Consider the following 27,571-nt stretch of genomic DNA (forward strand, 5'->3'; position numbering starts at 1 on the left):
GCAAGTGGCACTGAGACATAAAAATGACTGCCATGTGTGAAAACTTATTTTTTTAATGCAGGCACAAGAATTCAGCCAGAAAAAAAATAGACATGCCAATAAAAAATCTGTGTCTTAAAATCTGGTTGGCAGCACCCTTCCTCTCCCCAATGGATACTCTTAGTAAAGAAAACATGGTGGCTTTTTCCCCCCTCCTTTGCCTGTATTTCATTTCCAATTAAAATTAAATATAAACTGGAACGCCACCTGGATTTTAGCAAAACCCAATCCCTGCCCTCCACCCTTCCTTTTTTTTTTTTTAAGAGAAGAACCTGGGCTTACATATACAAACATTTTGGTAAATGACCCATGGCAAATTGCGTAATGCCAGTAAAAGTTGTGTTTTTTAAGTTATGAGACCCAAAGATTTTTATCTGAAATAAAACCCTGATTCAATTCAGATTCTGGAGGCCAACTGTGTCTTTAACTCTGCCTCCAAATTTAAAACATTTGTGCATGGGGCCCTTCCGTGATGCTTGCTAGTGGGTATGGAGTAGAGGTTCTCTATTGATTAGGGAGTGTGTTTTCTTTTCTGAGACGATAAATTGGGGCACTAATTGCCTACCAGGGCTGGTTCCCTACAGTCTTCACACTGAGGTCAGTGTAAATGAAGAGCTGAATAGACAGACAGGACAGGCCACTGATTTCAGTCCATTATCCCATAGACATGAAGCACAACATTCCTGTATCCATGGGAGGCAGTTCTGGGAAGACTCCAACATGGAGAATTCAACATCCTACTGATTACATTTGAATATAAAATGAGTAGGACAGGCAAAAGAATTGAACAGTCTAGAGAAGTAACTTGGCTCATGCTAGACCACTATGTTTGGATGTCTACTACATTGGCTATTGCTTTGAGCCATCCTTAATATGGGAGCGAGGTTGATAACACAGGGCTGAGTCCATTTCACAGAGGTAGACTGTTTGGCCAACGGTAATATGCGGCTTAGCATATTTATCACACTACTACTTCCAGAAAGATGTAATTGTATTGCTCCATTTTACAGATGAGAAAATGGAGGTGCAGAGAGCAGGTCACACTTGGCAGATTTTCTCAAGCAGGAACTGTGAGAGGTGGGGCTTCAACCTTCAGTTGGGGATTCCAGTCAAATGCACATCCTGCCTCTGGAGCTCCCAAAGGGAAGCAACCTGAGATGTGAATGAAGAAGCAGCCAGGACGTATGCATGGGACTGTGACGACGGGCTGGGTGTGTGCACATGGACTGGGGGGCATGTGGGACGGGGAAGCATGGAGAACCCAAAACCAAGGAGTCCTGCTTTATTTCCCATATCTTTCGGGATCGACAGGGCTTTGACTCTAGTCACAGAGGGGTGGCATTCAATGAGGATGATTTGGCTTTGTCACATCTCATGGTGGAAGCTTCCAGAACACTGGTGGCCCTAGAGAGTACATCCAGTGGGCAGACAAGCGGTAGTTGAAGATGTAAATGCGAAAGAGATTTTTTAAATTATTTCATTTTTTCAGACAAAAATGCACTGTGTAGGATTAAGATCACTGTATGTATTCCATATGCATCCTGTAGCAGTGTGAATGGGCCTTAACTTAAAGCATCTTTTCTTTTTACTACAGATCCAGTGTTGCTATGCAAATCCTGAGATACACAAAGAAGCAAAAAGTATTCATAACCAAACAAGAATCCTACAAACAAACCAAAACATGATGAATCCTCAACTTATGAAATATTTAGGAAATATTCAACCGTTTATCTTTTAAACACTGAAGTAAGAAGCATCATTACGGCTTAAATTCTTTGTATTTCACACACTATTTTTGTACATTAAATTCTTACTGGAGGCGGCAATAATGTTAAAAATAAAAGCAATAGCTAATACATGTGGACAAGGTGTTGCACAATATACCCAAGATGGCAAATATTAATGTCGTCTCCATTTGATGGATATGTAAACTGAGGTGCAGAGGGGTTTTCAGATGTCCACAATAACTCATCTAGAAGGACTGTGAGTCGGGCCAGAGCTTCATCCCACAGCCTCACCCTGTCTGCCAATAGTTCCACTAGTGTGGTCCTCTAGACAGTGAGTGGAGGATGGACTAGAAAAACCGGAGATGCAAACTCTTGAGCCCAGCATGGGTCTTGAGAACTCTGAAGGAGGCTCTTCAATTGGTTCTAAGAAGCCTTCAACATAGTCCCAAAAGAACCACTGAGAAAGATAGAATTCCCTGCAAAGAAAGTGGGCAATGGTGAACCAAATGGGCTCTGTGAGTCTCCCAAGGTCACAGTCAAACTGCCCAAGAATGGGCTGCAGGAAAGCACATGCCCACCACAAAGGGATGTCTGTGCTGTGTGTCACATCTATGAACCTGGCTGACTTTTCCACAGGCCTTCCTGGCATATGGGTTCTGCAATGAGGAGGACTCAAGAGTATACAAGCCGGTTCAGTCACTGGAATGAATGAGAACTGGCTCTTAGTGTGCAAGGCTTAACATAACCCCATGCCTTGCAGAGTTTTCTTCTGAGTCTGCAGGAGCATTGATGCCATGTGATACCTGAGAAATAATTCCTGGAACACGCTCTTGAACATTTAGAGCCAAAAGAAAAGCCCTGTTCCAAGTGAGGGATCATTTTACTAAAAGACTTAAAGTAATCAGGGAAAGTGTAGAAATATTTGTCCAAACATAAGAACTAATATAAACCAGTTAGCATACTAAAACATCTGGGGAGTGAATGAGGAAAGTCATCTACAGAACTGCAAAATTATGTACTTAGAAACATTTATGCACACATGCATACACCCCATGTAATCACTCATGCATGTATGTGCAAGTGTACACACACACACACACACACACACACACACACACATTCAATAGCCAGTGTTGTATGACAATAGTAATAATAGGGCCTGTGGGATAGAAATAATTTTTTTCACTAATTGTGAAGTAGAGTAAACCACTGGACAAGCATAAAAAAATCAGAATCAACTAAGTAAGAAAAGAAAAAAAGAAAGGCCCCAGAAGGATAAGGAATGCCAAATCAGACCCTGTCTTCCTGAAAATACAATCAGTTAATAAACAAGTGCATTGAGCAACAATCTTCAGATCTGACAACTCTTACCAAATCAGGTACTAAGGTTTCAATTACTCTAATTATAGGATGAGGGAAGTAGCTAGATTTTGTTATTAAAGTTTATTAAATATTTAATGTTAAATAATTTAATACTAAATTAAATATTGTAGGAAATATAGACCTTACCCAGGAAACAACCAGAGTTACCAGGCCCTATCTCAACTCTGGAAATCTCACACCCATACCATAAAGAGGAGTCCAGACGCTATGGCCTGCAGCACAGTGAACTCAGATGCTACTGTCCATCATGAAAAGGTCTCAACTAGCCACATGCCACCAGTTGCTTCACAACTCAAATCTAAGCTCACTTATCTCATAATTAAAAGAGTCAAAGACAAATGTTTTTGACCCTTAATATTCAAGCCACAAGTCTAAGCTATATAGCTCAGGAAATACCTCCCATCCATTATTTCCCACTAAAAGGTTTAAAATAAATCAGCAGATGTTCACATATTGGGTTTCTGTTTTCTAATTTCACCAAAGTCTTTTTTTAAAAAATCCCACCAAGGTAGATACTAATGTTTTCTCTCCAGGCCACTGAGGATTTATGACCCAAATCATTTTTATATCGATTGATTAGCTTATGCATGTCTCCTACAGTTTATTTCTGTGTGCATTAAAATTTCTATTGATGTTTCATGTATGTGCCTCTATATCTTACTGCACCTCAATTAGACTGAGAATTCCTAGAATGCATGGAGAGAGGGAAGACAATATTTCTCTGTGTTGTCTATGGGGGAGACCATGAATAAGAGAAAGTCTACACTGTCGGCAAGGGAATCATGGCTGAGGACAGCTGGTCTCTCAGTGACTCACCAAGTATGTCCAACCTCCATTTCCTCAGCAGTCTGACTGAAATTTTTTTAACTATTACTAATGTCCAATTTCTTAATTTGTAAGACACTATCAGCTAAATGACTGGAAACAAGAGAACGGAAGTGTGAGCACAGCCACACATCACTGTATCATACTAGAAACTGCAAGCCAAAGTTTTACACTGTGTGTATATGTATGGAGTCTTCCCCCCATCCCGCCTCTCACACACATATACACATACACACATATACAGCATTGTGAAGGAGCAAGTACTCTGTGACTACAAAATGAGAGCAGAAAATTCTGTCACACAGTCCACTCAATAACCCAGGAGAGGGCTACTACATCTGTAAACTGCTAAACCACATACATTTTAGGGTTTCTGGGACATATAACCTCTGTTGTGATAGGTTACTTGGATGGTTCTTTTAACAGTTAAATCTTTACTGTTAACTTGATGGGGTTTAAAAATCTCCATGGAAACACATCTGTAGAGGTGTTCCTATGAGGACAGGGTTGTTTGGGAAAGAACACCACATGAATATGGGTGACTGTTGCTACCCCCAACGGCCTGGGATCCTGGCTTGAATCAGAAGGAGAAAGCAAGCTGGGCACCGCCCTTCATCTGTTTCCTGACTGTGGAAGCAATGGGACCATGCCTCACGCTCCTGCTGCTGTGACTTCTCACCATGATGGACTGAACTCTCTTTGACTGCAAGGCAAGACTCATCTTTGTATCCTGAAGTTGTTTCCGACAGTCATGTTGTCACGTCAGTGAGAAAATTACTACTACAGCTGTGTATGCACGGAGACAGCTGTATACCGTGGTAAACAACTAGTCTAGCTACATCTCCAAAGGACTCTCTGCAATATGAAATGCTAGGTTGGATTTGGCTTAAGGGCTATAGTCCTTTGGTTCCTTTTCTGGTCTGCAGGCTCAACCCAGCACCTTGTACACAGAAGCTGTCCAACAACAGCTGAGGCGACTGGAAGATACCTTTCTGAAAGCAACCCTGGCAATCATGATCATGAATCACCCCATTACAGAACATAACCTTGGCAATGATAATGATGACTATCGCATTCTCACCTCATGCATGATGTCTTCCCTGTCTTACAGACAGATGAATGGTATAGCAAGTCCATACATAAGTACACATGATATAGATACATAATGCACAGCACAAAACTTTGTATATCTAAGACAAACATAAATCTCATGGCCTGAACATCAGAATAAAAGAGACACCAGGCAGAGGCACTGCCATTTAGTGCTTCTGTGTGGTGAATGAATCCCTATTGCACTGAAAGGGAAAGCTCACTGGGAGGAGGGGGCAAAATGAGGGAAGGTAAGCAATATTATCAGGGTGTTATTTATCACACACATTAGGACCAAAAATAGTCAGGAAAGAATGAGCATTGTGTCATCCTCTCTCCGTCTCTGACCTTGTAAAAGGTTGCTGAGTTCGGATGGAGGATAATGAGCATCAGTAGAGGAAGCCTTCCTTACAAGAGAGCCACTCTGCACCATGCAGCCTTGAAAAATTAATACATAATAATTACAACATTGAAACGCCACTCTTGCCCTGCTTTATGATGCTACATCTTATTTTATTAAAAATTTCCAAAAATCTTTCTTTCCTTGGCTCTGAGAGACATGACTCGGCTATGGAAAAGTGAAAGACATTTTACGCACAATTTTCCCTCTACTAGAGAGAGGTATATTGTGCCCTTCAGTGAACATAAAATTGATATTATCATCTCTTAGTTTATATCTCACTACTTAACCTTCAGATTAAAAGTTATTGGATTTGAATGACTAAAAAGACATCATGTCACCTTCCCTCCTCTGTGGAGAGACAGAAGTTCAGGGCAAGACAAAGCACCATGGGAAGGGAGTTCGGGGGGGGGACAGCAGACTCTCTGCCTTGCCCGAGGGCTCAGGAGGGACCACAACAGGACACTAAGGATGCAGTCATGGCTGGCAGGAAGAGAAATGGCCACAAAAGTCTTGCACTCTTAGAAACCTTGATGAAGACGAATTGGCGTGGAGAAGTTAATCTTACCTTCAGTACCATCAAAAAAGGAGCAAGCTCGGTCTAGGGACACGCTCCTCTCAGTTGACTGCTTGCCAAGGATGAGGACTAGAGTTCAATCCCCAGAACCCACGGTTAAAAAAAAAAAAGAAAAGAGCCTGGAGTGGTACCTCACTGGTAATAATCCTAGTGCTGCTGGAGGAGGCTCCTGGACTTACTGGTCAGTCATCCTAGCCTATTTGCTGTGAGCGCTAGGCCCATGAGAGGCCTTATCCCCACCCTGCCAAAAAAACAAGAACAACTACAAAAACCCAAGGTGAACGAAACTGAAAATAACACCTGAGCCTATGCTCTGATCTCAGTCTGCAACATAACACACACACACACACACACACACAGAGAGAGAGAGAGAGAGAGAGAGAGAGAGAGAGAGAGAGAGAGAGAGAGAGAGAGAGAGAGAAATAGAAAATACTAAATTCAAGGGAAAAGTAAGGGTTACTAAGAAAAAGAGCTGTGCCCTGCATAGTTGGTACATACGTAGTTTCTGCAGAAAATGCAATAGCCATCTAGAAGGATTAGCGAGACACAGCTTGCATCCACCCTCCCTCACTTTTTCAACTTAAATTCAGTAAAGAGACTTCCATCCCTTGGCAGGTTGATCTGCAACTCCTAGATGAGTTTACCAATAGCACCAACTGTTTAATAATTACACACTGTATTTTTCCAGCAAAAAATACATACTACACGCTCCTCCCCCAAACCCCTCAACACTTTAAAAACAATTTCATTCTAAGAAGCTTGTGTCAATATGGAACAAAGACGTTATCACAGACCCAGCTTAGTTAGTTTTGTTCTCTAAGATAGATAAGCCCACTCGGTGATCAATAGGAACATAGCCGTTTTATCAGCATTCCCCATGTGACTTTTGCAAGAGATTCTAGTAACAGGCCAAGGCTAAAGGCAAAGTACTTGATAATATTAATCAGAATAAACATACATAACCACCATAGTGACTTTTAGCATATAAGAGGGCTCCCCCTCTCCCCGCCCCTCTCGTGGACAAAGGCTCAAGTAACCCAGGCTGGCCTGGAACTGAAAGTCACTTTCTGTGCTGACCCATGTGACTGTGGGTATGTGCACCATACCCAACTAAGAATGTGTGACGCTTACTTATAGTTTTCATCTTGATCCAACAGAGAATCCCCTGAGAAGGGGGTCTCTAAGAGGGACTGTTGGACCATCACAGGATGTCATCACTGGGCTGCATGCTGAAAAGAATCAGAGAAGGAGAAGGATAGTCCTTCCCTGGAGGTACTTACAAGATGTTAAGGGAATTGTGCCCATGAGTATAGAGGAAAATGGGAGGGAACCCCAGTCACACAAGTATAGAGGAAAATGGGAGGGAACCCCAGTCACACAAGTCTAAGGGAGGGAACCCCAGTCACACAAGTCTAAGGGAGGGAACCCCAGGCACACAATGGGAGGGAACCCCAGTCACACAAGTCCAAGGTTAGAGGCCCTTTATTAAATGCTTGACTAATGGCTACCAATATTCCAGGGTTCCTTCCCTTCTAGCTGGGCCCTCCTTAAAGTCTCCACAGAAGAGGAACTGAGGCCTCACACAAGTACAATGGTGCTTTGCCTTCCCAGCAGCCTCTTCTCCTGCCTCAGCTTTCCTCAAATTTCCAAAACACTTGCTTTGCCAGTCCACACACATCAATCTGGTCCCTGCATTGCCTTCACCACAGGAGTGGGCAATAAAGAGTTGAATAAAATCATGTAAACAAATGAACAAATTAAGTTCTGTAGGTCAAAGTGGAGAAATGATTAATACAGGGTGAGAGGCTCTTGTCTGAAATGCTTGGGGTCAGAAATGGGCCAGAATTTGGAAAGTTTTACTTTGAAATATCTACACAGATGTATTGGCTGAACATTACTATTTAAAAAGGACCCTACACTGAAGGCTTTGTCCTCATCTAGTGACACTGTTATGGGAGGTTCTGGTAACTGTAGGATGTGGGCCTAGGTGAAAGAGGTAGGTCACTGGGCTCATGTCTTTAGACCTAGCCTTGTCCTGAGCCCCTCTCTGCTTCCTGACCACCATGAGGTCAGTAGCTCTGCCAGATGCACCCCCCCCCTTCACCATGATGCTCTGTCCCACCAGGAGCACAGACACAATGGAACCAAGGACTCTGGATGGAGATCTTTGAAACCATGAGATCAAATAACTTGTTCTTCTTTCTGTCCTGCATGCTTTCTCTCAGGCTTCTGATCACAATGACAAAACACTAACACACACTTGTCCTCACTACACAGTACAGCACTTACTGGGTCAAAAGTAACAGAGTTGCACCGCTGACAATCAAAGATGTTGACCTTAGCATGTTTTCTCATGACAAGCAAGAAAAGACCCCGACACGGGTTCCATTTCTATGAAGTGAATCAAACACAGTGTTTAGCAAAGGGTCTCTGGAATGTTAGGACCCTTCACAATTATAATAGGTTTGAGTTCAAAGCCAATGCAATGAAAAGAAACTTTTCAACAGGGAGTTCAGACCTCTCCATCAGCTTCCTCCTTGTAACTCTGAGGACCACCTGCATTTACATGGACATTCTTTCTTTTTTTCTGTCAAAAAGCAGTCAGTCACCTTGTGACCCCTTTAATCAAGTAATCTATGCACCACCCACAGGCGTATTAGACTCCATCAGGTTGACTTTATATTTATATCACCCAAACTTTCCAATTCAGACCCTCAGCACTGCTGCTAATAAACCAGACAGTGACAAAACAGTGGTGTGGGTCCTCGGGCTTCAGAGGACAGACAGGAGCCTGCTAGCACTGGAAAGCAAACACTTGCAGTCACTGATGTCAACCTGTCAACAGGTTGTGTCTGAAGTCCTATCTCCTCAGAGTTCAAGAAGAGATTCTTTTGATTAGACAAGCTAGAGGAGGGTTATTTATTATTATTAATAATAACTAATAGATGGGGCTCAACTTTACCATCTCACAGCAGCAAAGCACTGTCTTAAAGTTGAGAGAGGACATGTCACTCATAGTAAGGCATGCCATCTGGGGTTCAGTTCCCATGTTCTCTTACATATAGGGTATCCCCCTTTTGGCCTCCCATGCCATTCTAATTTCCAATGGCGAGACTAATGACACACGACTGCTCAGCAATCGCAACTAGAAAGAGTTTCATATAAGCCTCACAAGTTACTTAAATCTTTGAAGACAATGTTTTGATGGAAGGCAGGACTAAACAGAGACAAGAGAGCTAAATTTAGCATTCATGGTGAAATATGCTTTTTCCAGAAATAGGCACCAGAAGAATTATGAAAAGTGGGTGGGGGAGTTGTTTTTGTTGTGGCTGGCTTTTCTTTACTTACCAGAATTATCTAAATTCCCGTCTCTGCTTTGCTTCAATTTGTTGTAGGGTTTCACTAGCATTGGTATCACTGATTACTACCAAATAGATTTTTTTTGCATTTTTGGTAAAATTTGACCTCTGAAATGTCTCTGATAAAAGTTTATCTCAACAGAGAAATCCTTTAGAGTGGAACTGTGTTTTTGCCTAACAGTTAAGAAATGTGTTAGCTTCTAACTTGCACTGGGACCTGGCAGAGCCCCCCATGTTGGTAACACTTCTCCACACTACCTTCCTAGCAGGGTCCCTTCTAGGACACTGAAAATCTCATCACTTCTTTCCTACCAACAGCATCAAAGGAACTGCAATGGGATAGGCCACATTAGTCAAAGTGTAGTAGAACGACAGAGCTAGCTTAGCCTGATACCTCAGTCTCACACCTACCCTGCTAGACCCATGGTATCTGGGGCACTCTGTACAAGAAAGAGTTAATGATAAACCCTGACATTTTCACACAGTCCCCTAAAAGAAGATGGATGTGCCTGAGAAATGAGGGCAAGTGTTCTTCTCGTGATGAAGAGCCTCCATCTCTCAGTCACTCAGTGAGTGACAAAGACCAGTAAGGAGTCTGATGCCACCATTTTGAAAGTGAAGAGGAAAATTTTTATGTACTTCTCTTTATTCTAAAAGCAAACTCTTCTAACCTTTGCTTACAGCATAGATACTTTGGTCCTTTTCTAGTCACTATCCTCTGGTGTCTATGTGAGGCTCTTGGTGTTCATACAGATACTGCCACAGTTAATACTAGTTACTAACTCGACAGGACATGTAACCAATGAGGAGACAACTCCCTGGGTAGGACTGGGAAGGTATTTAGATTAGATTAATCAAGTTTTGAAGACCCAACTGTGGGTGACAATTCTGGGGTCTTGCACTGGATAAACAGGAGAAGGAAACTAAACACCAGTCTTCATCTCTCTATGCTTCTTGACTGCAAATGCAACGTGACAGCCACCTTTCACTTCTGTCACCATAACTTCCCAGTCATGATGGACTACACCCTTAAACTGTGAGCCAGAATAAATCCTTCCTTCTTTAAATTGCTTTCTGTCTCACCAGTAACTACACAAAAAGGCTACCCAGAACTATGAATGGTCAAGTTTCTGGAATGACATGGTGATGAATTTGCATGGAACTTACATACCCTCTTCTCACAAATTTTAAAGGCATCTCTACATCACTTACAATAACCCAACACTAGGCAAATATTGTATAAGTAATTCCTCTAGTGCCGAGGGACCAAGGACAAGACAATATGGACATGTTCAGTTCAGACACAATTCTCCTCCCAAACTTTAGATCCACTTTAACTGAACCATGCATACAAGGAGCTGACTATAATCCCACTGTGGAATCACACTCGATGATTCTCTCAGATTCTTCTGATACTCCATTTTCTAAACCCTCTTTGAATTTATGTCACCATACTCTTTACTCATGCCCAAAGAGCTTCCAGGGTCCCATGTAACTATCAGCACTTTTCCTGTCATATTCTCATAGCCACCCCTTCCTCCCTCCCAGGATGCTCGTGAAAGCCCTCCCTATACTTTCTCCCTCTCTTACTTCCTTGCTTGTCACTGGTTTCTTTTTCTCTTTGTTTACACTGTTAACTTGAAATATACACTCCTTCTTTTGACCAAAAATTCCAACATTTTAAACCAAATATCAGACAGGCTACAAAAAGTAAGCCCTTCATTTACTTATACTCCTTAAGTAACAAATTGCAAGCACAGCATATCTTTTTTTTAATGACTTTCTCACCCGCTCTCTGGAAACTGCTCTCCTCATATAAAACGATAGCCATACCCTAAACCACAACCACCAAAACTCTCCTTTTGCTGATTTGCACACAATAAAAATGCCAGGTGGTACCAAAAAAATTTACCCCTCCCCAAAGAAAGCACCCATCATTAAAAAAATGGATGTTGTCAAAGAATAGCTGGTTTATTTAACAGCTATTCATTTTTATTGAATAAACATTTTCTGGTATGCATTCTGTTAATTGACCTGCCAGCATATGCTGTATATGGAGAAACTTCTAAACATTATGTTCTATGTAATATGCTTATCTGAAAAAGCTCTCATTTGCAGCAATATGGAAATAAAATCCTGCTTTCAAAAATTCAAGACTTTTCAAACACATTAATCCACACAGTTTATGAAATTGCTCTGGACATTTTAAAATCTTTCCACTAAGGGGGGAGAGAAAAAAAAAACATTAACAATCAATAATAGTATCTGTTGCTGCTCTTCATGATGGAGTAGTCATTCTCTAACACAGAACTCAGAGACATAGAAATGGAGGCCGGCATAATAGGAAGTAAAAAGCAGTCATGGTACAGGGTAAAGAACTACTCAAGGGCTGCAAGAGAATGCTCAGAAATGCTATCAAATTACGTTATTAGAAAACCATTGTAATAGTTGCAGAGCCTGGATATAAATAGAGTTGAAACATTATAGAGACAATATGCTTCCTTTTGAGGAGGAAAGACAAGGCACTTGTGTGGGCGGGCTCCTCCAACTAATGGCCGCCCCTCTCCTTGGCTGGTAACTTCTGAAGGATGATGCATCTTCCAGACCAACATCCCTAGCTGCTTTGCCTAGAGGGCAGGGGCCTTACTCCGCTGGGTGGAGCCACGGTAAACCACAAGGCTACGGGGCTCCCCGTCTTCAGCTCAGCAGCCATTCATCTCCCAGCAGTTGCTGCCCTTGTGGGGCTGTCGCCCAAGGGTGCCAGACGTTCTGATTTTTCAAGAAAGGATGGAAAACCGAAGTCCTCCCATTTCTCCAGTCTGTCAGCTAGATAATTCTTTAAAACAGATTCTGTTTGAGACTCAACATAGGCAACTAGTGGAATCACTATGATAGTGGTTCTTTGTGATGGCTGAAGTTTCTGAAAACGACGCTCACTATAATTTGTAGTCATGATTGGCAAGAAGGAGCCCAACCCGGCACCGACCCCCACCCTCGCAGAATAATAACACCAAAGGCTCTGGTGCAAGCAGAATATTCTGAACCATTCCCTGTAACTCACAGTGTAATTAACTCATTTTTACACCAGGCAGTCTGAAGTCAGATCTTTGTGTTCTGTGGACTTCTGACATATTTTACAGTTCTAACTCTCTTCCACTGTCCTACATTAATCAAAGCTGTAACCCCTGTTGTCTTTGTACTATGGAATCAGAATGTGCCCCTGGCGAGGAATGGGGGAAAAGTCAACAGGAATTAAATTTCAGTGCAACTGTTTACTCAACTGTGGCCTGCAGATATTGAAATTTTATCCGTGGTTTTGTGTGACTACCGCAGTAATGAATTCAGCATGGCTGCGATTTTCTCAGTGCTTGCCTTCTCACTTCGAGTAAAAACCTGCAGGAGAAAAATGACGAAAACCACGCAGGTCCACCAGCGAAACTCACAATTTCTCCACACAGTTTAATTGCTGCTGATTTCTGGGCGGCAGAAAACATGGGGAGCTTTGGGCCCCTGGGCCCTTTGTGAGCCTGGAGTTTTTCTTCTGTCACCTACACATTCCCATTCCCCTCACCAACCTCTTCAGAGACTTCTCTTACACAGGCAGTCGAGGCAGCTGTGGGTGTTTTATAAGGACTAAAAAGGCTTGCCAACCACAATAAGTACAGCCTTAGCCACAATCCTCAACCCCACACATGCCTTTCTTCCTCAAACATATCAGTGACAAATAGACAGAAAATTGCCGTGAAATATTTATTTTCAAGTTTCAAAGTGGATTCAAAAGACAAGTACTTGAACACTGCATGAATGGCCATTCAACAACATGTTCTCCAGAAGGTCCAGCCCAGGTGACTGACTGCTGACTCATTATTTTTAAGAAAGATACACCCAAAATATGCTTCCAGAACATTCTTCCATGTCACTCATGTTACCGCTGTTATTGTTCTGAAGGATGGTGAGGGTGTGTTGGTAGGTGTACTGAACATGTAGACTTTCGTGGTTGGTTAAATACTTCATTGTTTAAACTTTTTATTATTATTATTACATTTATGTGTAAGAGAGGGAGAGGGGATTTTGAAGGGCTTGTTCTTCTCTTGCCATGTGGGTGGTGGGAATCAAACTCAGGTCCTCAAGGTTGGTGGCAAGCATTTTTACCTGCTGGCTCCTTGGTTAAACTCTTTAATATTCTGAATGTTTGTTAGTTCTTCAGGTAAAATTCAAAACAAATTAATCTCTCAATAACAAATGTACTCTAAATACAAAATTATTTGGAACGCAAATTGCATTAGCCCGGTCTCAACTACCTCATAAAGGAATGGTTCATCTTCATCTCTGTCTTGAATGTCACAGAAGATGGTATTCTAAAAATACTAAGTACTCATCTCACCATAAGTACATGAGGATATCACACAGGTGACAATCGCTGCAAATGCACTCCTGGGTTTGGCAAACAACCTCCCTGGTTAGAATTCAGCCACTGTGTGTTAACTAAAGTGCACAAAATTAATACAACACAGTAGCATAAACTCTAGCTGATCGGGTGTCTATAGTGGAGGCAGAAATAGTTGGCGTGACAAGAAAAGACATCAAGTCACACTCTAAAGTCCCCTGAACTGACTTGGTTTGTCTGCCAGCTTCCCTTTCTTTTTCTTACCAAATCTTTCCTCAAATTGGTAACATGGTCTCACACTGCATCCACTGATATCTAATGGGTTCACAGTCTACTGACTGTTTATATTTTCATGCATGTCTGCGATTCAACTATTTGGGAGGTAGAGGCAAGAGGATCCAGAGCTCATTTCAAAGCCAGTAGCATCAGCTAAGTTAGAGTGTGTCTCAGAAAAAGAAGATAACAAAGACTCTTAGCAAGGGCTCCAGCCCTAAGAATTTGATTCCCATTTTAAGAAACCAGTTTAAAAGGTCTGTCCTTTTCTCTTGTGGCATTTCCCAACATTTTCTCTATAAAGTTACAAAATTTCTCCAAGATGTTTCATTCTTCTTTTTCTCTTAAATACCTGATTACGCATGGTACCACAACTACAAAATAAATGGATCAAGGACAAAACCTGCCCTGTTATCAGTAGCAAAAACTCGTAATATTTCCTGATCCCACGGGGTGGGAACCCAATCCAGTCTTCAAGGAAATGCTATTTACATTTGAGCTTTTACCAACACAATACCACGTCTTAGGTCACCTGTACCACCGGGAAATGTCTCAACAGTTACTCCCAAGGACTGGCGTCCACCCTGGGAAGGGCAAAGACCGAATGAGACTATCTCAGGCAAAGGAATTGTTGAAGAGGCCCAGATAGGAGAGCAGTAAAACACCACTGCCAACTCTACCTGAGGTCAGACTCCATGAAACATACACAAATGCAGACACCCTAGTTCTTAGAAACAGGAGGAAGACATGTCCCAAACTGATGTCTGTCTGACAGACATGGGCTTGTTATTTAACCATATTCACTTATATTTCTAATTGTCTCTATTTTCATTATTTGACTACACCCCATGTAGTCTTAGTTCTTTCATTTCAGCTCATTTTCTTTCTTCATAAGGTTCATTTTTAAGCCTGCTTTTGTTCAATTATGGTTCTACTTGTCTACTGTTTACCTCAAGCATCAACAACCAGTTTTTCCCAGACAAGTCATTTAATTGAATAATAAAAGTTTAGGTGACATGTCGGGGGCTAGAAGTGTAACATCCACCATCCAGAAAGACACTTGCACCTCCCAAGGACCTCAAAGTTAGCCTCAGTCAGAAAGACCCCTGGATGCCTGCTTTAGGCAGACAGATGCTCCTGTAACACAGACAGTGGCTCAACTCCCACTCACAACCCCAGTTCCCAGGAAAGTACCTGCTGTTGCTGCTGCTGGACGTGGGCAAGGTCTGCTGCCCCCAGGTCCACCGCTGGTGCCTCCCCGTTGGACCGAGTGTCACGAAGTGCACCACACTCTAGTAAGTGGTTGCCACCGCTGGACCCGTTCTGGATGGCTGATCCGTTACTTTTTGTCTCAGACCCAGATTCTTGCATCATGACTCAAAAACCTGAGATGAGGATTTTCAGAAAAGGGGGGGCATGAAGGAGAGAGAGAAAGGGGAATAGAAGTGGGGAGGAGAGAGAGAGAGAGAGAGAGAGAGAGAGAGAGAGAGAGAGAGAGAGAGAGAGAGAGATTAACACGGTTGCTGTTGAGAACGAAAGTTCTGTCTTACCATGGTGCTGAACTCTGTAAGAAGTTGTCCTCCTCCTTCAGCACTTTTCTCCCTTATTAATAGACTGGTCCCCTACTTTAGGACTACAGCTGCCACTCTCAATTCGCGTTCTAGAATGGTTTAAAATATACCATTCAGTCCCTCTTAGGAAAAATACATAGGTTCAGGTGATCCGAGGAAAATTTAGGATTCAATTTCTCTGATTGGATTCAGATACTTTGCCAAAAAACAGGACACTTTTAAGTCACCATGCAAGTTATCAATGTAAACATTATCAGATTCAGGCACTTTATGGCAATGCAACACTCTGGGAGAAGAAATATTCTCTGTCTTCAATTTCTCAAGTGACAAGACTCAGCACTACAAGTCCCCTGCAGGAAATCGGTGCTGAAAACTGGCAGTCAAACACCAAAAGTATTTTGAGGATTCTAAATCCTTGACACCATCTGGGCAGTTTGAAACTGGTCATCTCTGTAAGACAGACCAATGCTAGAAAGACAGGGGCAGAAAGGACTTTCCTTTCCAGACTGAATGAATGCAGGCTATGACTGTTGTTTTAGAGCTAGGGCTCTCGTGGGGAATCACATTCGAAGCTAATTTCTCCTCCTGGTGGATGACAGAACTCCAAGGTATCGAAGGGCTGATATTTCAGGGTGATCCTTTTAATCTTAATTTTGGAGAAAAGGGCTGCATAGGCAGACCACAGAAAAGGTCAGAATTTTAAAGCCCCAATTGTGAGGCTTTGATACGACGTAGCAGTAGAACATTCACCTAGCATATGTGGGCTACTGGGTTTACACCTCAGCACCGCCAAAAAGTAAACTAATTAAATAAAATACTAAAGTACTAAATTGTCTACTAGAAAAAATATAGCAAGAATAGATAAAAATCTGTTATCTTCTCTTATTTTCAGGTTTTTATTTTTTATTTTGGTTTAGTTTGTTTGTTTTTGGAGACATGGTTCTATGATGGAGCCCAAGTTGTCCTTGAACTCACAGTTCTGCCTCAGCCTCCCAGGTGCTGGCCTTACAGCAAAGACAATACCTGACACTAACTATTTAATTCTTGTTACTCTATGTGCACAAAACCATTAACTTGGGGAGTCGATTAGGTACCCAACCAGGACAAAACACATCTTCTGATCACCTGTATTGTGCTAGGGTCTCCACAGTGCAGGTGATTCCTGCGTGGTCTGTAGCTCCCAGTAACAATCACCATTTCCACCACAGAAAAGAGAACTGAGGCTTGGGCTAGGGAGATGGCTCAGTGGGTAAAGGCGCTTGTTATACATGCCTTGTGGCCTCGAATCAGATCCTCAGAACCTGGGTAAGAGCTCGATTCAGTAGTACAAGCATTTACCTGACCGGGAATGGGATGTGGAAATACATAAATCTCTAGCAGCAAATGCACAGTCTGGCCTGTGGCGCAGTGAAGAAACCCTATCTCAAGTGAGAATGGCTACAGCCAGCATCTGAGGATTGTCCTCTGACTTCCAAACATTCACAGTGGCATGCATGCGCCTGCACCCATGCCCAGCCTACAGCACAGGGAAATTCTACAGAAAAAAAGAGGCCTCCTGAGTTATTTTCATTTCCACTGTGCCATGGCTAGCCATGGTGGGCACAGGACGGGAGATACTCTCCCTTTCATGGCTGAGCTGTCCTTATAGTAGCATGTTTTCTGACAACTGAGGTACAGGGTCACAAGCCAAGTTCACAGACTAGGACTTGGAAAGGAAAAATGTTAGTCACTAAAGGAAGGAGTTAGTTCAAACAACAAAGCTGAGAAATGTATAAATAATTAAGACTTCAATGTGAATTCCCAATACCAGACAAAACAGAAACTATTTCATTCAAATGTCCCCAATTTCCCGTATGTAGTACTACTACCTATTCCTTTCCCACTGCACTGGATACATAACCACATCAAAACTGAAGCATTCTGGACACCTTCAGGAGGCTGTGGGTTTTTTTTTTTTAACTAACAGATGTCTGTTCTCTGCAGCTTGCCTGACGACCAGACAGAAGAATGACCACTCAAACAATTCCCATCTCACCCTTTTTTTAGTACATAGTCTCTGGCAGCTACAACGAGGACTTCAGGAACCGAAAGCCATATTTTGCTAGTTAATCTAATTCTGAAGAGGACGGAGACTGGCCTGCGTGCTAACAGGGGTCAATGGCATGCGTGCGCTAATGTGTGAAACAACAGGCGATGGCGTTCGTCTCTTTGGATCAGACTTCCTGGTAATTACTGTCCTTTAGAAACTGCCTTTGGTTCTTCAGCTCCCACTATGAGAAGACTCTATCAAAACAGAAGAAAACAAACCCCAAGAAAACAAATCACCACCCCAAAACAGATACAAGACAGGTAACAAGAGACCAGTAACATGGAAACATCTTCTCTGTCTCAAAACACCCAATGTGGTAAAGCCTTGGTTTGTTTTTTTTCTCCTAGTGCTTTAGTTTCCCTACCATACCCTTGCCCACTCCTATGTTTGGACACTTAAGAGAAAAGGCGCAGCAGTACAGCAGGGACTCTGAATGCCCCTTGACTGTCCTACGTCATTCCCCACACTGTAAAACGACCAGGGAATAATTAGATAGATGTCTCAGGGTAGTGAGCAGTAATACCCATTTTATTATTAGTTATGAAAAAAGACGCCTAAATAAAATGGGTGTTTCCCATCTTCTGAATAAGTCTGCGACTCACCGGACAGGCAAACTGCCTTTAGAAGCGCTCTACACCTATCCTAAGACAGGAGCACACACAGTCATACATTCTGTCCTTATTGAACAGAACTACGCAAGTGTGGCCCTCAAACCACATGACTATGGGGATCTGGGACCAAGAGCAGATTATCTAAAAGCCTAACCCTCGGTTTTGTGTGCTTGTTGGAAACGACCATGGTAGGTGGAGTGAAAAAACCTCCTCTGAGGCACAGTGTGAAAAGAAGCCCCTCCTTTGCTCCATCCAGCTCCAAAAAAGACTGCTACATCCTCCAGTAGAATTTTGGCAGGCCTGGAGCCAAGCAGCTTGGCTCATGAACTGAGTTTGTGAGAGGTCAGACTTTGTGACCAAAACTGTATAAAGGATTGTTCTGGTCTAAGGATGTCCTTGTTAGTCAACTGCTAACTGGAATACACAGGCTAGAGGACTTTTAATTTTCCATTAAGGTATAACCCCAATCGCGGGCCAACGGCTTCATGAAATGCCCATGTGGAAAAAGAGGTGTCTACAAGTATTTCTGACACTGTCTAGGTCAAGGGTGTCTCTATCAAACATCCTGGGGCATTTAATAAGCTTTTATATCTCCATATAAAACCCTGCAGTCCATTTCTCAAACCCCCAAGTCCTCATTTCAGAGACAAGAAAGTGATGCTCAGTTAATCAGGGGACAAATACAGCCATAGAGACTCTTCATTGCAGACAGGAGCTCAAGAAATGATCAAGACTTCCTTCCTCAGAGAGTTCCTGGCTAAGTGATCAAACGGTACATCAACCAGGAGAAACCCCAGCAAAGACAAGAGGGTGGCAGGTGGGTGAAGAAAAGGTCTAACAGTACTGGAATGTTTCAGGAGGTGGCCCTATCACCATGTTGTCAGTGGAGAGCAAGCACAGAGCCTCCAGGAACATCCTCCCTTCCACCACAGAGCTTTGCACTCTCTTTTCTTCAGAGGAGTTTTGTCCCAAGAACCTGGTTTGCTTAACCTCTGCTCCTCCTCTCTGGGACAACAGGTTGCCAAAGAATCACCCTGCACCACGATGACCTAAAAGTATGACCCATTGTGTAATTGTCTATGGTGCTTGGATTTGAGGATCATGTATATGGAGGCTCCAGCCACCTAGTATCCATCAACCTGCTCATTCTTAAGAATGGGGCCAAGCCTCTCCCCACTGCTCCCGTATACCTCCTACCTCCTGCATACAGACAGGACCTGCTTAAAACATCTGATTCATACCCTGCGACCCTACAAGGCTGACACTGCCATCCCATGGCTGTCAGATGCATAAGGAAGCCCAAACCACACACTTGCCACCTCGCTTGGAAATATGACAAAGATACCAATTTCAAAGACTCACTGTTTTTCTAGGGGACTTTTTAAAATAATAAGAACTGGGTCTCACGTGCTTATTTATTGTTGTTGCCAACAGAGCTACTCTGTGGAAACCTCCTGGAAAATTCATAATGTCCAGGCCAATGTATTTATAGTAAATTAAAACACAGCTTTATTATTATGATTATTTCCTTGGTTACAGTGTTGATGCTGAAAATTTAGGGAAAAATAAAGCCCTTGTTATCACGCTTGAGAAAGATTTTAAGCTAACAAAAAGTTCAGTCTTGATTCCAGGGCAGTTAATTAAGGTTGACCAAGTCAGGCCGAAGTAAATTAACTTGGCTGATCAATTATTTATATGAAGCAGAATAAATGCCCTTAAAGAACTTGGTCTGTTCACAAAGGGATGTGTAAATTAAACCAAACAGGGTTTTGTAAAATATGTCTCTAGCACTGTTGGGAGAAGGGAAGTTACGGGTAATGCCACATCCAGGACAGTGAGCAGAGGGTCTCTGTACCACCATCCCTCTCCCATGCAAAAGGAACAACCCTCCTCCTCATTGCACATCCATATGCAGAGAAGGAAGGATGGGGAATGGGATGCTAAAGACAAAACAAGCAGTAGGAGCAAGGGAGAGACGAGGGACCGAGAGGAGGAGGATGGGAAAATCGTAAATGTTAAGATTCCAGAAACAGTAAACGTGTGTCTCTCACTTTCTCATCAGTTACTAACAGTTTGGAGGCCGGCAAAGCAAAAGGGGGTGTGGTGGGCTGGTCTTGTTTCTGGACTTTTTAAGTGCTCATGTTGTATCAAGATTTTAAAATCTTTCATAATCTTTTATCAAGCATTCAGGGGGGGAAATATCGACAGTCCTGACTTTAGAATTGTTTCCTGTACAAGGCACACAGTGTTTACATGGCAACAGAAGACAAACAAAGGAGTTTCAAGGAGCAAGGTACACTACATGGTGGGGTGGCCCGGGACATCAAATAAGCCCCACCCTCTAACCACACATGTGTTACTCCCCCGCAAAAGAGAGGCAATGGAACAGCCCAGACGAAAGTCAAGAACCCTCAGGGGAAGCCATGCAGGACTGGGGATGCCACAGGTCCATCATAAGGCATGGCACCTTTCAGTTGGTGACATAGGATCAGGCAGCAATGAGGACAGGAAGGGCAGCAGCAGGGGTCATAGTCAGGGGTTAGGAAGCAAGACAGGAGAGGCATGACAGAGGCAGCTCAACAGTCAACACAATACAGAGTCCCCCTCTGGAAGCAGAGCCATATAGTGAAAACAAGACGTGGGTAAGGAAGACAAGCCAAACAAGAGGACCGGTGACAACGGCTCTTCTGAGACGACCCTGACAAGCCCCGAGTGAACGCTTCAGAAGACAGTCTTTGTTCACAGCCCCCAATGGTCCCATTCCATGGAGACACCACCCAAGTGCAAGCGCAGTAGGAGAAGTCGGGGTGCACAAGACACCACCTTCCAATACCAAATTTTCATAATTATAAAAGAAAGGCGTAAATTTTCTAATGCATGGCAGTTCAAAAAGTAATCAAGGGAATGAGCCGCAGGGCTATCTTAATGTATGCAAAGCTAGTGACCCACAGTAAATGGGAGGTAAGCTACAATGAATGCAAAGTAATGCACACGTACTAGAGTCCTGGTCTGATGAGGGACGGCTAAAATTAACACCCAATTAATTTCCGAATTGACAAACAAATGAAACCCATAAATCTACTTTCTCATTAATTTTCTTGTGGTATAATTTAAAGCAGTAATATGAGGGCAAAAACTGAACATTATCCATCATAAATATCAAAAGATAGCATGGTAACACCGTAAATTATGCATATTACCTGTTGTTAAAAATGATTTATGTATTATCAACTTTATCAGGCACTTCAGAGGTCTCCATCTATCTTGTGAAAATCTGGAATTTCAGTAAAAACTCAGGAGGAATGCAACTGTCAAACGTATGCTCAAACCAAAAGCAAAACAAATGTGACCTCTTGGGAGGAGAGGGCAAAGCTGGGATCATCACAGGCCCCTGTGGACAAGATGGGTATTGCAGAAGTGATGTGCCTGCTCTCCAAGGCAAGAAGGCATGGGTCCAAGAAGGGAGCAGGTCCAGGCCCACAATGGCGAGCCTCAACGGCCAAGTGTGGGACATCCAAGACAGGAGACTAAGAATGCTAGCTGGACTCCACAGAATAATGCTTCGCTTCAACATTGTGATGGATTCTCCTGCCTTCCCTATGCTTCAGAGAGGTTAGAAAGATGAACAGAAACCAGTTTGTGCTCATCAATTAAACCAGACAGTTCATATTTATTAATTAAATGGAGGGAGAGACACTCCTATTAAAAAGTTTCTGTTTGGGGCAAGGAAGATGGCTCAGTTAGTACACAGTCTTCCTTTTAAGCAAGAGGATCCTCGCTCAGGCTTTAGAATTCACAATGAAGCCTGGCAAGCAGCACACGCTTGTAATCCCAGTGCCAGGGAGGTAGAAAGCCTAACCTGGCCGCACACACTTGAAATCCCAGTGCCATGGAGGTGGAAACAGGCAGATCCCCAGGTTGCTTAGCCAGAAGGCTCAGGCTAATTAGATGAGAGTTCCAGGCAACTGGGAACCTCTATCTCAAAATTAGGTAGATGGTATTGCTGATGAGTGACACCCAGCAGTGTCCCCTGGCCCCCCATACCGGTATACACAAACACACACATGTGTGCATGTGCCTTTCGCCTTGCCACCTCCATTTATTTAAAAACATCTTTCATTTCATTCTTCATTTTCAAGTATTACTTTCACATAACAGATATTTGATAGATAATCGCTATATTTTTGACTAAGTGATTAAATGGCTTGAACATACAAATCTAACCTCTTGATCAGAATGACATCGATTCTAGTCACCAACTTGATATATTTACTTTTAGAAATACCATATTTTCTGTAATTCTTTACAGGGAGTTACTTGTGGTTTGAAAAATCAGTTTATCTTGAAATCACTATCTTTTTTCTTCCTTTCCTTTTTGGTGGTGATGAGGGATTAAATGTATAGCTTTGTGCGTCAAAAAGTTCTGCCACTAAGATATGTATCTTCAACATTTAGATTTCTGAGCCAAGGTCTTACTAAGTAGTCTAACTGGCCTCGAACTCACTATTTCCTGCCTCATTCTTTCAAATGCTGGCAATAGAGACATATATCATCATACCCCATATAGTCATGTTAGGTCTAAATAGAAATAGGACTGTCTCACTCATTGAAAAGTCAAGATAATCATCTGGGGAAGGGGGCCTAAGTCTATCTCATTGCTGTGAACATTTAATAGACAGAAGGACAATTCAGATGGACTGGAAATGGCAGAGAGCATGATGGTTAACTTCCTCTGTAACCCATGATGTAGAACAGAGTTTGCAGAATAGGTTGACAATAAAATAATGTCCTAACAAAAACAAGGTTTCTCTTCTATGGCAGGCTTTTAGTATGAAAACAGGAGACTTCACATGGCTAAAGACAAAGGATTTCTGACTCCCCATACCCTGACAGCAATGCACTTGAGAGCCATCGTACCCAAGCTTTCAGGACACTGTGATCTTGATAGTCACTAGTGAGTCCAGGAAACAGCCTTCACCCCAAGTGTGTTTCTGAAAACTGCCTGTGTCTAACTTAAGAGTTTGAGATGGTGGAGCAGTAGATCTGTCCCCTTGTCTGCCAGTGTTGAAGAGGCGAGTGAGTGCTGTTATCATAGCACAAAAAGACTTTTGGTAAGAAAGCCCCCCATTGGGAAACACTAGAACCGAGCAGAGAGTGTGGGCCCACTCCCTGGCACATTGAGCCACCCTTGTTTACGTCATTAAACGAGAGCAAAATCCAGGGTAGGCTGTTTGCTTTGCCACAAGGAAGCCGCTGAAGGTCAGGCATGAAGGGCCAGGTGTTCCAGAGAACAGAGTTAAAACGCATTTCCACTCAAGACAATAGTTTTGAAGTTTGAGAACTCACACAGCCTACAGAGCTTTAGTCATTATCAGAACCTCCGAATAGCTAAGTTCTCTCATAAAAGGCCCAGCAGAATAGAGTGACCAACAACCAGTTCAGAGAAGGCTTTTTTCCATTTCCATATTGCATATAATTTAACGCACACAAGGCCAGGTTTATATCGTCCATTAATGAGTAACATGTTCGATGACACACTTCATGTGTCTGCCTCCTCGCCTGTAGCCCCTAACTGCTCAGGTGGCCAAAGAGAACAATATGTTCACAGCAACATGGCAACAAAATGAATGCAGGTCATCAGGGCTATGTTGCTTGCACTTCTCTGCTGTGTGAAAGGAACAATTATTTAATTTTATCCTTCAAAAACTCCAATAGACACGCATAGATATTTTTTCCCGGAAGTTGCTCTCTCAGACAGATTAGTTTCTCTGAGATAAAAGACACCATTTTGCCATTGAAGGTCAGAGGCACCCCTAAAGACCCCTTCTGGGGGCCACCCTCACTCTAAAGCACATGCCTTTTAAATTTTTGGTTGTGAGCCTAGCCTTGAGCGGGTGAGCCATCTCTCCAACACTAGCCCATGCTTTTTAACTGAGGCAAGTGTCATGATGGCTAGCTCAGCATTAGACAGAAGGCAGATCCAGAAACAGTAAGGAATAGCCATGAAAACCAAGATCCAACAGCAAAGATGGCGAAAGCTGAGATTTCTCCACTGTCTACAAAACATCACAAAAGGCAAGTCTTACCTAAAGAGTTCCTGCTGTCAAAGGGACAAGAGTCACGTACACCCAAAGTCAAATTAAGAGACACCAAAGCATGCTTTACTGAACTAGTAATGACACAAGACACAAACCCATCTTAAAATGAAACAGAGAAGAATGACAAATTAAAGTAAAAACATCATTTACTATATGTAAAATATATATTAAAGTCAGGTGGTGGTGCACACCTTTAATCCCAGCACTCTGGAAGCAGAGGCAGGTGGCTCTCTGTGAGTTCCAGGCCAGTTTGATCTACAGAGTTAGTTCCAGGACAGCCAGGGCTACACAGAGAAAGCCTATCTTGGAAAACAAACAAAAAATATATATTAAAAGTGCAGTTCCTTTAGAGTTATACCAGAGTGTCCTTCTAGAATATATCAATGTAAAAGTTAACCCCCACTCCTCAGACTTAACAGAGAACACACGGAGCCCAGATCAAAGCAAGCACACGGGACAGACACGTAGAGACAGTGAAGTCCAAGGGCTGTACCTTCCAACGCTCCCTTCGTTCATAGTCCAGGCCTTTTCTCCCTACCCTTTCTGAGTCCTTGTTTGTTCCACAGAGAATTTTCTAGCCATCTGATGCTCTATGGCTGAGTTGGTGGCCTTTCACAAGCTCTCGCCCCTCTCTGAAGAAAGCAAACAACTGCATAGATACCATTACACTAAGGAAATCTCGTAGAAAAGCCAAACAAGTCGCTAATCTCTCCAGCCCCTTCATCCAAGCAAGAGATAAGAAAAGCAAACCTAAGGCGCTTTCAACCACATTCCAGGGACAGGTTCCCCTTTTCTTCCTTTATCGAAATTCTAGCATTTAAGTCTTGTATGTGTGTGTTTGTGTGTGGTGTGTTCTTTTTTTTTTTTTTTTCTTTTTAAACAGACCTGACAGGATAAACCGCTGCTTCCACCCGCAAACAAAGCGATGTTTGTTTAATAACGATTGCTGCCATGGGTACAGTAAACAGGGGGCCCAGCATTTGTGTTTATGAACAAACACATCATCTTACCAGAGCAATTTAACATTAACCAGGTGGAATAATCAACAGATTTCATAGGTGACACCAGGGGCAGGGTAAAGTAAACAGAACTGGGGAGGAGAACAGGGCAGCTTCCCTAGAATGAAGGTCGAGGGAAGGAGGTAAATGCATTGCAGAGTAAACAGCTGGGAAGAAGGCAAGATACACAAGCCATCCTTCTTCTGACATTTAGAGAAGCAGGAAGGTTGTAAGTTACATGGATCAGCTGCTGACCACCAGGAAATCCAACTGGTTGGAGACCTGGCCTGCTTGTTTGCACAATGCCATGTTTGTGGATAAACAATGATTTGCTGTTATCAACTGCCATTACTCATCATGGAACCCAGGCCATAGCAAGTAGAATCTGTTTAACTCCTTTCTGGGCACACTACCTAGAGCTTTGAAAAAAGAAAATAGTGACACCCCCAAAGGAAAAAAAGCAGGTTACCCCCAAATGAAGCAGGCCAACCTTGGGCCCTTTTATTTCATGCTTACAGATAAAAAATACAACTGGGGCTCTGGTGTAAAGCGCTCAGCACTGAATCTGGACTTGGCTTTGAAAAAGTCTATGATGTTTTCATGCTTCAAGAACTGCATTCATTTCCTGGGCTACTCTTCTTTTATCAATGAAATACGTGGGTCAAACACAGATCCTGATGCTGAGAGTTTGTTTCTTCCAGAAGGGAAATCCTGATGCTTTCTTTCTTCATATGCAAAGCTTTTATAACCTCCCTGGGTCAACAAACACATGGGTAGAACCCTCAAGGACACCTCAAAATTCAGACTACGCCACATGAAGATAGTGTGTCCTTAAAAAATAATAAATGACATAAATAGTTAGCTGATATTGCATTACACTGCTCAGGGGTTCCTTGTGAGATTAGCATTAGGGGGAAAATCATATCTTTGCAAAAGCCAGAGTGAATTAATTCACCATGTCCATTAAGAAGAAATATTTAATCTTCGAAGATTCACTTCATGTGTAAACTGTCATATAGAGCAAGCTGACTTGAATTACAGATGTTATCACGCCTTATCAGAAATGCTATATTTAGGGATTCAATCTACAATGGAAGCATTGGTTTTAACTTATTTTACAAATAGCATAATATCACTGAACTACTTCATTTTGGTGCGTGTGAAGAAGATTCCTCTGTTACTTAACTTCTAATAAGCAAAACATACTGAGAAATAGTTTGGTAATGCATCTAACATCTTACACTTAGAAATCAGTTAATTTTAAAGCTCCTCCATTCTGCTAGTGTAAAATACAGCAAAAACACTGTCTGCTGGTTATCCAAGGCAAAATTTGAGAGTGAAAAAAAAATATTTTTTTTAAAGAGACACACCTCAGAACTTTGACAATGGCATTATTCATCATGACATTATTTATTTTTTCGTTTGTCTCAAACAGGGTAATAAAAAGCTTTGGTGCCCCCCAAGACCAACCTCCCATCCCATTATGAAATCTCAGCCTTCACTGGCTCTTGTTTTCCTCTTTTGCTTCAATTATCTAAGCTCTGTTCTGCAAACTTAAAAGTTACAAAGTGTCTCCCGTATTTTCTCTGGTGTTTTTGTTTTGTTTCCAGTGTCCTCTGTTCACAGCCTTCTTTCCCCAAATCAACACACCTCAGAAGGCCTCAACACTACCTGCTCTGGGAAGAATTTCCCCTTGGGCATTCAGGACACTGTAATATCAAAATCTGTGGCTCAAGGATTGGTTAGCGCCCTGTAATGTCTCTCTTGTGCCTGGTGAACGCCTCTAGAGCTGGGGATGTTCTACTGCCCTAGAAAAGGCAAACCAGACTTGCTCAACTAAGGGATGATGCAAGCCCATGACAGAGGCTCTTCCCTCCAGTCCTGCGGAACAGAATGTTCCCACATTCCAGGCTCCCTACACCATGGATGTGGTCAGCTTGATGAGGAAGCAATGGAGAGCAAAGTGCCTAACCTGATGTCCCGGTGGGAGCTCCAAAGACAAAAGCTGCAGCCTGCCCTTGCTGCCTTCTGCCTCAGGCAGCAGTGGCTGCTCACCATGGGCCCCTGAACTCATTACCCATTCTCCCCAACTCGTCTGTCTGTCTGTCTCTGTCTGTCTGTCTGTCTGTCTTTGTCTGTCTGTCT

At 42.6% G+C, this 27,571-nt stretch overlaps 1 protein-coding gene across 10 annotated transcripts in view; it reads right to left on the reverse strand.

The window, feature by feature from the left end:
* Foxp1 (forkhead box P1) overlaps positions 1-27,571 on the reverse strand; it is a 405,483-nt gene that overhangs the window by 217,954 nt on the left and 159,958 nt on the right. For 9 of the 10 annotated variants that reach the window (XM_040738590.1, XM_005071201.4, XM_040738594.1 and 6 more), the window contains one exon: positions 15,254-15,444. In XM_040738590.1, the coding sequence (XP_040594524.1) occupies positions 15,254-15,433 (180 nt within the window). In that variant the 5' untranslated portion in view covers positions 15,434-15,444. Of the gene's footprint in view, positions 1-15,253; positions 15,445-24,921; positions 25,020-27,571 lie in introns of those variants that run through there. The other variant, XM_040738592.1, reaches the window with a different exon arrangement.

The sequence above is a fragment of the Mesocricetus auratus genome, unplaced genomic scaffold (genome assembly GCF_017639785.1).
Source record: "Mesocricetus auratus isolate SY011 unplaced genomic scaffold, BCM_Maur_2.0 Super-Scaffold_100676, whole genome shotgun sequence".
NCBI lineage: Eukaryota > Metazoa > Chordata > Mammalia > Rodentia > Cricetidae > Mesocricetus > Mesocricetus auratus.